At 45.5% G+C, this 13,441-nt stretch overlaps 1 protein-coding gene across 1 annotated transcript in view; it reads left to right on the forward strand.

Annotated features, from left to right (window-relative positions):
* Positions 1-13,441, forward strand: part of GRID1 (glutamate ionotropic receptor delta type subunit 1) — a 692,973-nt gene that overhangs the window by 572,614 nt on the left and 106,918 nt on the right. Inside the window, exons 9-12 of the mRNA XM_036926584.2 lie at positions 6,585-6,686; positions 8,003-8,200; positions 11,396-11,720; positions 12,902-13,040. Coding sequence (XP_036782479.1) covers positions 6,585-6,686; positions 8,003-8,200; positions 11,396-11,720; positions 12,902-13,040 — 764 coding nt within the window. The remainder of the gene's footprint in view (positions 1-6,584; positions 6,687-8,002; positions 8,201-11,395; positions 11,721-12,901; positions 13,041-13,441) is intronic.

Here is a 13,441-nt window from a genome sequence, read left to right on the forward strand (position 1 = left end):
CCCTGGAATCCCGGATAGTAGAGGCTAAGAATTTGAGTGTGTCCCTGGTCTCCATCATAATGACCTGCTTGCCAGGGTCAGTGGTCCTTCTGCTAGATTTCCTTGTTCTCGTCTCTAACACCATCCTCACTAAAGGTTTTGCATGCAGTTCCCATACATGATTCTCTCTGGCCTATTTTACTCCTTTTCAGTTTCTCATTGCTTTACCCTCTGGACATTTTCCATATATCCTGCTGGTGTTCATTTTAAGAGAGTCCAACTTTCACCAAATGCTCGAGTCCTTGTGCAAATGATCCTAGGCTGAGACGTCTACTTCTCTCCTGCTTCAGAGTGGGTCTCCTGGCTCCCTCTATACAGCATGTCTGGAACATCAGGAGTGGTTCTGGCCCCTTTCCCAGTGGGTACGTCTGACCTGCCCTTCATCCCCTGTGGTTCAGACCCTCCAAGGCCCTTACCTTAGTGGCCCTGATGTAGTGGAATTCCCAAAATGAACTCTTAAACAAGACCTTACCTCAGGAAACCTGACTACAAATATTGACTGTCTGAAATCAGTGCTAACTGCCCTAATTCAAGCTGATATAAAATGTGGGTTCCTCCTTCACCTCATCCCCACCAAAGGCTGTGATCCTTTGAAACTCATGCTGAACTCCTTTCTTTTCCAATAAAAATAGACAAAGAAACATATAGACAAATGCGAATAGAAGGCTTATTATTTGAGAAAAGTCAGTGTACTACCAGGATGATAAACCCACTGTGGCTGTCACTCCTGCAGCCAGCATTCCTGCCAAGTCTGCCTGTACTCAAGTGATGGCAGTCACTGGTCCATGAGGGCACAGCTCACGTGGGACTCCAGCTGAGGCTGTGAGCTCTGATAGACATGGTCATAAAACCTTCACTTCCTACTTCCATGCTCTCTTGAGACAAGCTTACAACCAAAGTATTGCTCACTCAATTGTGAAATGTGACAATATAGGTTATTGATCTGTTGTCTTGTTGGATATAGTTAAATATGAGCTTTGGAGTTAAGCAAACCCACTTTCCTTCCTTCCTTCCCGCCCTCTCCAGAAATTGGCAAGGCTGTATATATGAGATTGATCATTGCCTGTCTCAGGGCCATAAAGCAATTGGATTGCCTCCCTTCTTCTTCCTCCCTCCCTAAGAAGAGAGACAGCACTTTAAAGACATCTCTACACCTAGATTGCAGACCACAAAGTCCATTCTTCCAAAGGAGGCCTGTCATAGTTAGGGTTAATAGTCCTGTATTTATTAAGGACAGGACCACAAAGTCCCAAATCCCCACACCTCACAACTCAAATACTGACATGGAGAGTGTCCCGATTGACTCAGGAAATATATTTTCCTGAGACCAGTGGCTTATGAAATTTACTCTCCAATTGGCTGATCTCTTGGACAGTTGTTTGTCATAATCAGATTTCAAAGCCATATTTCTCCTTTCAAGTGATGATTGTGCTGTAACCTCTGGCTCCATCTACGCTTCCGGTCTGGCTAGCGCAGATCTCAGCAATGAATGAAAACCATAGCTGTCTTATCAAATAGTGGCAGTTCTAGTTTTGTTTAACAGTGCTGGAAATTAGTTTTTCAGGCACTGATCTTGACAGGTCAGCTGTCAAAAGTGGGCATCTGTGGCCATAAATTCATTGATCCCATAAACAAAATTCTGTCTGCACCATACAAGGGGAAGTCAGAGTAGATGCACTTACGGACAAATGAAATGGTCTGCAGCTGTATAACTAAAAAGTCAGGACTTTTTGTGTGGAAGGTTTTTCTGGCTTCACATTTATCATGCCCATCAGCCTGATCTGGCTTTTACTGAACTGATACTGTTCCCTTGGAGTTCTGAAACAGTACAGCAGGGTACCCTAAGGAGGGACTCAGGATGCCGTCTCTTCTAATCTTGGTTGGCTAGAAGTTTTAAAGGCTTTATTTTTTAAAAATTCCACTGGAATTTGATGTGGACTGTGTCTTTCTGTTCTGGTCTTTTATATCAGGTGCTCAGAGGCATGGCCTTGCTCAGAAATGATGAAGGTTTACTGCTCTGGTTCTTAAGATTTGGGCAACAGCACAAGGCTTTGTGGAAGCAGGGGATTCACTCAGCCCAGGGCGCCCGGCTTCAGGCTGATGTGAGGGAATAATAAACTTCCCTACCCGACTGAAAGAATCCCTAACCCGGAACATGGTTGCATTTTGATGTGTTTGAAGGCAGAATTTTGGTTTCACTTTGGAGTATTTTTTTCCTTGTCACAGTGTACTCCTGAAGGCCAGGGGGAGAGAGAGGTCTGCATTAAAACACAAAACAACGCAAAGCAAAACAAACATAAAAATCTTTAAGTACTTTCAGACAAAAAAAAAAAAAGGAATAAATACAGGTTTGGAGAGTATTTTTTTTCCTCTCCTGAAGTTGTGCTTTGACTTAAATGGCCTTGCCTTAGGACTGTCTGAAGAGTCACTAACATGACTTGGTGCTATCCCTCCTCCTTTGTGGGGAAAGATTGCCCAGCTTCTTAAAGCTGGGCTTCAGCCATGCCACTTCCCTGCCTATAAATCCAAAAGGCTGCTGGGGCCCTGCCCCACCCTGGAGAGGTCTTTGAACGTGCAGTGCCGTGCTGCACGAACTCGCGTTGTGCCTCTTCTAGGACATGGGTACCCTTCAGTCCCAGCTCCTTGCAGCCGCAGGACTGAGCTGTTGGGTTCTGACTTTCACATTGGCCTTGACCTACCAATAGAGATAATTTAACTCTGATTGCTCCCCTCCATTCAGTCCTCAATCATCTGAGGGCCTGTGACAAGATTTCGCTTAATCACCTGTGCTCGTGATTATTATCAAAAGCTTATTTTCCTCCCATGGAAGTAGTGAAAAATCCATTAAAAACCTAGAAGAGCATAAAGAAGGAATAATGATTATTTGTAATGGCATCACCTATTACATTTGAATGGATCTCCTCCCATTTTTCCCACCATCTTTTTAAAACATCATAATTAAGTTTGTATGATATAAAGTTTATATCCCAATTCTACTTGGTGGCTATTGATTCAGTTATTTTATAACAGATTATTTCAAAATCGTTTTCTCCTTGGACAAACAGCCCCTCAACATGGTAGGCAGGGAAGGTTTTTCTATTCCATTTTATAGATAAGAAAATGGAACTTCAGTGGAGGCAAATTTAGTCCAAAATGTATTTGTTGACTGACTTCTGTGTCTCAAGCACTGTGCTGCTGAGGTCACTCGGGTAAGTAGGTCCGTTGAGTCACAACCATATGCTAATTTCTTATCTCCAAGTATCCATCTTCTTCCCCAAATCTGTACTAGTTTTAATAAGTTGATCTTTGAGAGGAGAAAATGGCATTCAATGCAGGTTGGAAACCCTGAGATGGGAATACACAAGGCAAGATCTAGTCCAAGAGCCTGAGACTTTTAATGGTTTATGCAGACAGGCTTTTGGTCCCAGTGGTCAGGTAAGAACCAAAAATAGCACAGTGGCTCACAGATGTAGGTCCAAAGGATGACTCTGGAGATCATTTCTACTGCAGCTTTGTGGAGATTAGGCTAACCATTTCATGAGCTGTGAAGAATGTTCTCATGGAACATCTTAACAACAGGGGAAACTGGTGTCGGTTATATGCACAGGCTTTGCACAACTTTTCTGTAAAATCTAAAACTGTTCTAAGATGAAAGCTTAATTTAAAAAATACAAGTAAGTGTTTACCAGACCGAGCTGAAGAGAAATGGCATTTTAGGCTGCAGGAACTTGATGCACGGGCAGGAGGGAGCACCACGTGCCTGAGAAAGGGAAGGGATTTGGTAGGGCGGGTAAGGATTGTGGCTGCATAACTGGAGTGAGGCTGAGAGTCAGGATTGGGTCTCATGTAGGAAGGCCTTTCTCTTCAGCCAAGCTTAAAATTGCTAGGATTTATTCTGTAGGAAATGGGAATTCATTAAAAATTTTAATTAGCCCAGTTCATTTTTTAGTTTATTTGTTGAAAAGGTACATATCAGCACAATGAAGGAGGACTAGAAGGGAGGGATGGGGAGGAAATCAAAGGGAAGGATGTTGCAGTTCTTAGGGCAGAGGTGCTGCTGACCGAAGTCAGAAATAGGCTAGGAGCAGAGGGTGGTGTGGACAAGCCATAGGGGACAGAGCCCTTTTTGGAGCTGAGCTAAGACCCTAGAAGGACAGGGATTCATTCAACTGCTGCTTCTTGTCTCTATTCTCCATTCTCATAACTGATTACACTCCCAATAGAAAGTTAGGTAAAGCCTGGTTGATCAAGTCCAAGCAGAGCTCTGTTCCAGGCCCTCATCCAAGCAAGGGCAGCCCAGAGTTGAGGTGGCCCTGCACAGTGCCAGAGAGATTTGGCAGCAGGTATTAGGAATGCCAGTCCTGGTGCAGGGCAGACTATCCAGTTCCTGAAACCGACATATCATCATTAGGACAAGATTGCTTCCATTATGACTCTGAGTCGTTGAGGTGGTCAAGGCGACCTTCCTGACACCACTACCCCAGGGGGTGCAACCAGCCCACACCAGGGTTAAGCATCTCCAGTGCCAGTTCTGGGAATGAGACGCAGGCAGGCCACATACACACCGTGAGTCCAAGTCTGTGCTGGTGAGGCCAAGGAATGCAGGGAATCAGCTTCTTTTTTCCTTTTGTCTGAGTTTGTCTCTTCCTTTTGATCAGCATTTTAATCCTGCTACAGGAGTTGTTTCTGGGTCCGCATGCTACTTCCTGAGACCCAGTGGAAATAGCCGTGATATCTATACTGGCTATACCAGTTCCCAGAGTGTGGTGTCTTTGATGTCCTTGAACAGGTTTGGGTAGGTCTTAAGTTTACTTTTCATTGCAGTGCTCCCAAATTAACTAGTGGTGGCCAGGGAGCTTTTCAGAGAACATGGCCATGCTCTTAACCAATGATTCAGTCATCACTACCTGGCATCTTAATATTAAGATGGAGTGGGTCTTAGCTGGCATCATGTGGCAGTGACAGCAGAGCTTTCCAGGTCTCTTTCAGACTGGTTCTAGAACTAGTTACCTCATTCTGATATTTCTGCCTTGAAGCTTCAGGGTTCTAGTATCTTTCAGGTGAAACAGTCCCATAGATGCTGGAACTATGGCCTTATAGTTAAGGCTCATTGTGCAGACCCTGTCTCAGATGTCAGAGCTTTAGGAAATGCTGGGAGAGTTGAAGTGTCCTTAAGTGACAGTATTGGTGGCACTATCCTTTGGGCCCCTGGTGGCACTTCTGCACAGAAGGGTCATTCTTTTGCTTAGCTTCACTAGGGTTCTTGTGGGTTTCCCTGCGAGAAGTAGATGCTGCCTGCGGCAGGCTGATCCTTTCACTCCTTGCTAGGTAAATGCAGCAGCAGCTGGGAGCTTGTTAGACAGGAATAATCTCAGTCCCCAGAACCAGAAGCATGTACAAAATCCCTGGGTGACTTGTGCACATGTTAGTTGAGGATCCCTGTTTTAATCTGTTGCAGTGGTTCACAATCCTTGCTGTGCATTAGAGTCCCCTGGGGAGCTAAAATATCCATATCCAGCCCACCCACTGATAGACTAAATCAGAATCTCTGGGGGTGAGGCCCAGCCATCAACATGTTTTAAAAGCCCTCTTAAGAGATTCTAATATGCAGCTAAGTAAGAGGCCCAGTGACCTAGGAGAGCAGCGTTTCTCACAGAGGATTGCCAGGGAAGTGTAAACATTCCTATTGCCCAAGTGCTGAGGTCCTGATGAAATTGGCTTGAGACGGAGGCCAGTGTCTGTATTTTTAACATCTCACCATTAATGATTGAGAATCATTGATCAGGTAGAGGTTTCAGTGTGGAGGCCCTGCGGGGATACAGGGAGGGGAAGCTGTCTTTAGAATATCTCTGTGTCCTGTTGCTTCTGAGCCAAGAAAGGGTCTCCTTGGCCACCGTAGGGTGCCTGTCAGAGGTGTATCAGGCTGTGGATAGACCCTACAGGCTCCAGAGGGTTACCGCGGATCAAGGGCATGTGGAGTCTTGGCTTCTGCTTGCATATTGGAAAATTATGACGTTTGCACTTCAGTGAAGGCAGGGAGCACACACTTGACCCTTCTTGTGGTAGGCACCAGAGGAAGACAAGCTGTACACTTGTACACTGTACACTGTACACGGCTTCCCTGTTGAGCCTCCTTCTGCCCTGGTGGCAGCAGTGACTTACCTCAAGGACCCTCTGGCCTGAGCAAGTCAAAGGAAGGATTAGAGAAAGAGGACACTTTGTGGGTGATTCATTGACATGGCCTCAGTGGGTGAAGAGAATAAAACTGGACAAAAATGCTCATTCTAGAAATAGGTTCTTACCCATTAGTTTTATTTTAAATATGCTGCAAGTCCTCAAGTTGCAGATGAGCTCTTGGAGGAAGTGGACTTTCCTTCTGTCACACTGTTACTCTCCCTAAGATTTTAAGGTGACTCTGGGTTTCTGGGAAACTCACTGGGCTGCTGTTCACCCCTCTGCCTGACTCAGGATCCCAGGTAGGGGGCGAGTGTGTAAGGTGTGTACAGCTGCCTGTGTGTCCCTCATGCTCTCTTTCTCCTTCACAGCTGGCGACATGGGACTCCGAAAAGGGCCTGAATGGCAGCCTGCAAGAGAGGCCCATGGGCAGCCGCCTGCAAGGACTGACTCTCAAAGTGGTGACTGTCTTGGTAGGATCATGGGCATTTTGGGGAGGCTGACTTTTGAGTCAGAGGCTTCCTTCCATGTGGTTTAATGCCGGTTTGGAGAGAAGGGGATCTTGAGTAATGGCTTCAACTTTCATAAGGACTTTTACTCAAAACGATTTTGTAAATAGTGAAGGAAGAGTAAGATTGGAGATGCTGCCCCAGGGCCTCTGAGGCCTTCCTTGGGAGGTCACTGGGCTGCTGTAAAGGAGGACCACTAATCTGGATGCCCTGCTGAGCTCCTGCTTGCTCTCAGATGTACACAGGATCTTGGCCTACTGCTCATCCTTAGGAGAGCTTTGCTGGTAGCCAGGTTCCCAGAAAGATGTGGTGGGGGGGACATTTTTGCAGCACCCAACACCACTGAAGATGGCCACCTTGTGACACAAAATGCATAATGAAGACCATTTGTTGTGATTTTTCTCCACGGTTGTCCTGGAGTCATAGACATACCTCTTGTTAGCTGGTCAGACATGGCCCAAATATTCCTGTCTGTCCCAGCAGGCAGTGGCATCTCCTTGGCTCTAGAAGCCTTTGGCACTAGTGTTCCTGAGTTCCCATATGTGCACCACAAATAAGTGTTAATACACTGTCTTGCCCCCAGAATTAAATGAATGAAATGTATTCTCTGGGGTTGTTTGTCAAATGGCCCCTTCTTGTTCAGTTTCACAGGATTGTGGAGGGGAAGACTAGGTGTTTTACAGATGACCACATGGCATGTGGAGTACGTGGGACACAGCACAGTGTGAATGTGAACAGGACATGGTTTTAGACTCAGGGACTGTGGGATTGAATCCTGTCCTATCCTTTGACTTGTGGTATGACCTTTTCCTGTGAATCAGCATCCATTTTCTAGAATCTGATAGATGTCATACTGTCTTCTCTCATTCTAATATCATAGGGCTTTATTGTCATTTATTATCCTAGATGAGAAGTATCCACATTTGCTATGAGGGTCCTGAAGAATTATGGCATCTCCTAAGGACAGGGTCCTGCATGTCACAAATGAAGGAATGAAAACAAGCCATGTCATTCTGGGAGATGGGATTCTGGGTGGAGCCTGCATAACATCAGATGGGACAAGTAAATCTTCGTTCCTCCGTCAACATGCTGGTTGGAGGGCTCTTCCCATGCACTGAGCCCTTAGTGTCCATAAACTGGTTTAGAAAAGGGCAGGCCTAATCGGATAACACATTTTCTAAAGTTGTGATTCATCAGATTGGTCTGTCCAATGATACCCTGGAAAGATGTGTGTTATACATCTGTTATTTAATTGAGGAACATTCATTGTGTGTCCTCAGGAAGAGCCTTTCGTGATGGTGGCTGAAAACATCCTTGGGCAGCCCAAGCGCTACAAAGGGTTCTCCATAGATGTCCTGGATGCACTGGCCAAGGCTCTGGGCTTCAAATATGAGATTTACCAGGCCCCCGATGGCAGGTACGGTCACCAGCTCCATAACACCTCCTGGAACGGGATGATCGGGGAGCTCATCAGCAAGGTAGGTCCCAAAGCAGGTCCATGGGGACAGGCACCCTCGACTGGGGTGATAGCTGTGTTTGGCCCATTGTGTAGTTGTAAACATGGGACCGACTCAGCAGACTATGGTCATCACTCTCCACACACTGAGGCCCTGTTTTCCTCATGCCCCCCATTCCACTCCTCCCTCTATACCCATTTCTGCTCTTGAATGTTCTCATGCCCTGGCACTCAGTGTTTTCCTTCTGTGCCATTGCTCTCCTTCCTTTGAAGCCTTGCTCTGTATGCCCTTCAGGAGCCCACCCCCCACAACACTGGGGCTGAACTGGGAACTCAGTTCTCACGGGGGTGCTGGTGAGTGCTTACTCTCCTCCCCTTCGGGGCCCAGAGGTAGTGTTTACGTGTGCATGTGTGTGTGTGTGTGCATGTGTCTGCATTGCTGTGTTTAAGTGGTACAGCATTCCCCAGCTCCTCATATCCATCGCAAAGCATTGCTCTTCCTTCCTCCCTGAGGACCTGGATCCTCCCTGGGACTCACGGCATGAGGCCGATTCACTGTGTCCCCACCCTTGCGTCTGTCATCCCATGACCTCTGGGTAATTTCCTGATAGTCATTTATAAGGTGGCATCTGCTGAGACCCTGCCCATCCAGTATTACTTTTGCCACCCACCTTGACATTTCTGACATCCCTAAGGACAACTGTGGGCTTTCCGTGCCTGTGCTTTGACTTCCTCACCTCCAGTGACCTTTGCTTGGGCTCCACTTCAGCACCTGCACCTGTGCATTTTGTTAGCATCTTACCTGTTGCTGTCATCTCCCAGTGCATGACAAGACCTGTTGTGGCTTTTGCTGTGACTGACTCTTTGGGGCTTTTCTTCCTAAAACATGGGTCCTTCTTTTATAAATCCACTAAAGCAGGCAGATATGAGGCCCCAAATCTCTCCAATGTTTCCTAAACTTAAAAACAACCCTAACTTTATTACAGTGTAATTTAATTTATATATAAAATGTATGCACTTCAGATGTACAACTCACTTATTTTTAATAAATCTACTGAGTTGTGCAATGTCATCATAATCTTGTTCTAGAATACTTCCATTCCTCAATGAGTTGCCTCATACTTATTTACAGTAAATCACATTCCTAGCCCAGCCCTCAGAAACTATTCATCTAATTCCATCTGTATAGATTTGCCTTTGTGAACACTTAAAATAGTCATAAAATATGTAGTTTTTATGTCTTGCCCTTTCCACTTAGCACCTGTACGTGAGGTTCAGCCTTCTCTCAGATTTCTGTGCCTGCTGATACCGTATCCCTTCTTGCTTGGTGTGCCCTCTGTGGTTGAACAGACAAACCCTGTTCCCTTTATCCTTTGTGACTCTTTCCTCTGTGTTCTTGATTTTCATGCTGCAATGAAACCCTGACTTGATTCTATTCTCTTCTCCCTAATTCTGACCCCCAGCTTGCTGTATGCAGTTAGAGAAGAAAATCACAAATTTGTCCAGATGGATGTGGGAGCAGTGTGTGGCCGCCAGTCTCAGCTGGGCAGTCTGAGTTCCTTAAGTTGTCTTCTGTTACACCCCTTGGCTCCATCCCTTAGAGACGGTTTCAAAAGTTTATCATTCTCCTCAAGTAACCTAATGACTTCCCTAAATTAGAAAAAAGAAAGTGTGTTCTTATTTTAGAGAAAGAAATGGAGACTTCTAGGCATGAAATTCTGCCTCAACTTCCTATGAAATCCACATCTAAAGACACCTGCCCTAACCTCCAGTTTCCGGGCAGGGAGTCTTTTCCACCTGCTTCAGGTCCCTGCTCCGTCTGTGCCATGAGTCAGTTCCCTTGGGCCTTGTCTGGCCCTGGCTTCACGAATTAGTTTCCCTCCATCCTCTGATGTAAACTGATCCTAGTCCACTAGCTCTCTTTCTTATTTTCAATCCTTAAGTATGTTCCAAATTTGCTGAATCCTTAACAAACAAGATCCCCAGATCTTGGGGAGAAGAACAGCAAGAGCCAGAGATGCGAATGTGGCAAGTGTGAGAGCTCCGACATAGTCATCTCAAGCAGTTTTTCTCTTTACTCTAGATATGTTGTTAGATTTCATAGTTTAGAATATCAGTACATATCGGCCCCTCTACCCTACATATGAAACCTGATAGCATCTACGTATGTTTCCCCAGTTTGAATATGTAGGTTGGATCAGTTGTCATAATTGGTCAATCTAAAATAAACCTAGTTCTGCTGATGTCTCCTACTTAGAGGCCCAAGAGCCATGATCGAGATGCTCACTGTACATTTTAGTGCTCTTGGCTAAAGCAGGATCTTTAGGCTCATTATTTCCTGCCATCATCCATCTAGGCTTAAGGATCCTAACTTGTCTTGTCAGCTTTAACCTCGCAGTCTAGCTCCATCTTAATGGGCCTTTGCCTGTTTTTAAAATTAAGCACATCTTGGAAACAAAAGTCTTGGGAAGTACCCTTGAGGTCACAGTACATGCCCAGAGTGTCCCTTCAGAACATGGCTTTACTATACAAAGAGTCAACCCAGATGTCTGAGAGGCCATGAGTGAAGGGAGGTGGGAGATCAAAAGCAGCAGATGATTCTTTTTTTCCTGGAGGTTGTTGCTCTCTGGCACAGAGTCTTCATACAAAGCAACCAGGGACTGATCTGTTAATAAGAGTCAGGTAGTTGTGTAAATTTACCTGTAACTTCTAAAGTAGTTTAGAAAGCAAAGACGTGTGTCTGGACTAAGGGAGTTTGGAGAGGCTTGGTGGAAAAACAGTATCCCTGTGGCCTTGAAGTATAAGAAGGATGCGGATAAGCCTGGAACAGAAAAGGCACTTCTTGGATGGGGAAAGGGAGGATAGAAGGGAATACCAGAAAAAGAAAGGAAATAGCTGGTTTGCTGATGGGAACAACAAGAAAGTGAGGAAAAACTACAGTTCAAGTTAGACTAAAGATGCTTTTTAGGCTCTTTTCTCCAGAAGAGGTTTCCAGAAGTTTCTAGGTGTGGGAGAGAGATCTGCAGGGTGAGGAGGTAATAATAGACAACTTCGTGTTGGGTTTTCCTTCCGATATTCAAGGTCACAGGGTATCAAGTCTTGGATGCATTTCTTCTGAACCCGAGGAACCCAGAGGACAGAGGGCAGGCCTTGACCCCAGGTGGACCCCAGCCACGAGCTGAGGACTGCCATCTGATGAGACGGTTTTGCTTTTCAGAGAGCAGACTTGGCCGTCTCTGCCATCACCATTACCCCAGAGAGGGAGAGCGTTGTGGACTTCAGCAAGCGGTACATGGACTATTCAGTGGGGATCCTGATCAAGAGACCTGAGGAGAAAATCAGCATCTTCTCTCTCTTTGCTCCATTTGATTTTGCCGTCTGGGCCTGCATTGCAGCTGCCATCCCTGTGGTTGGCGTGCTGATATTTGTGTTGAACCGGATACAGGCTGTGAGGGCTCAAAGTGTTGCCCAGCCCCGGCCATCCACTTCTGCCACCTTGCACAGTGCCATCTGGATTGTCTACGGAGCCTTCGTACAGCAAGGTACCTTCGTGATTGCCTCATGTTGTAGTGGCCACAGGGGCCTGGAAGAACTTGTCCATTGGCAAAGTTCTCAGATGCATTTTGCCAAAGTCATTTAAAATGCAATTTAATCTCTAGGGCAGTGCTAATACGCTACACCCAATTTATCTGAGTAACATCAGATAGAAGTGAAATGAAATGACAAGGAACTCAACTTTAAATCCTGTTTTTCCACTTCAGATAAAATTTACTTTGGTGTTCTGTTCCCCACTTCTCTCCCCTCACATACTAGGTTGATTGTTAGGTGCATGGGGGCTGTCAAATGAAACCGAATCTTTCTTAAATTTGAAGTCTTAATGGGGAAAAAAATCACAAGTGTTTGTAATCTAAGCACTGCTCCAGCCATTCTTGAGACAGTCTCCTACCTCTTAGAAGTCTAGAGAGCACGTGGTGACTTAGGGATAGCCCAGTTTTGTCAGGAAAGGACAAACTGCCAAGTTCCTAATGTGAGTCTTGCCCTTGTTTGCATCACAGCAAAACATGTTATCAACTGTTTGTGAGGTTTATGTAAGAAGGGTTGGAGAGAAGCTCCCTTCCGCTACCACCCAAGGGACCAATGAGAAGTAATTGGCCTCAAAGAGGCAGCTTCTGACTGAAAGTTTACATGCAGTGGCTTCTGAAAATGGTAGGGGAAAAGAGTCATCTACCAAGGGCTTAATATTAATAAAAGTGATATGGCACATCTCATTTCTGAGGTTTAAAAGATAGCTAGGGCTCCCTCCTGGTAGGAGATAATTCTATACTTACACAATTGCCGAGATTACTCTGTGTGAATTTGAAACTGGAAAGTGTCCTTACATCAGGTTGCCACCCCGGAAGTTCTCAATAGTGAGGCAGACTCTCCAGCTGGTTAATTCTGATATTCAGAATTCCAGCCTTGGCACTTTGATAAGCGTCAGATGACCAAAGGCCCAATCCGGGCTTTTCTGTATTTTGTGGTTGTCCATCCCTTTCCAGATTGGTGGTGCTGGTATTCTTTCCCAGAACTGTCACAGTTCCCCTTAACCAGCTGGCAGCCATGTGGCTCCCCCCTGCTCATCACCGGGGGTGGTTTCCCATGCCCAGCTGCAGGGTGGAGCATTTCTGTGGGCTGGGAGGTGAGGCCGAAGCCAAGTGCCAATCCACCTCACTTGACCCCGCAGGTGGTGAGTCCTCGGTGAGCTCCGTGGCCACGCGCATCGTAATGGGCAGTTGGTGGCTATTCACCCTCATCGTGTGCTCCTCCTACACGGCCAATCTCGCTGCCTTCCTCACCGTGTCCAGGATGGACAACCCCATAAGGTAAGATCTATTCCTCCTTCCAGGTCTGGGACCATTCAGCTCTGAGAGGCTGTAAAGAGAGGCTTTAGCCCTGTCGAGGGCAGCCTGGTGTCTCGGAGGCAGAGACAAGTTTAGATTCTGGATCTGCAACCTGATGGTCATAATCTTTAATGCATGAGGAGCTCCACTCTTTTTTGTATTTTATCTTGTGTGCCATTAGATAAATGTATAAATTGATTAAGTAATATTTCCCTGAACATTTAAATGCTGCTCATAGGACCAATAAATCAAAACATTAAGAATTAACAAATTGTTTCCTCACATATTTAAATACTGATTACAAATGTATTTTTCTAAATTTTCTAAAAATTTAATTAAAATTAATTAAAACCACAAGTCCTAATATATTTTTCAAATCTTCA

This window comes from Manis pentadactyla, chromosome 8 (assembly GCF_030020395.1).
Source record: "Manis pentadactyla isolate mManPen7 chromosome 8, mManPen7.hap1, whole genome shotgun sequence".
In the NCBI taxonomy this organism is placed as follows: Eukaryota; Metazoa; Chordata; class Mammalia; order Pholidota; family Manidae; genus Manis; species Manis pentadactyla.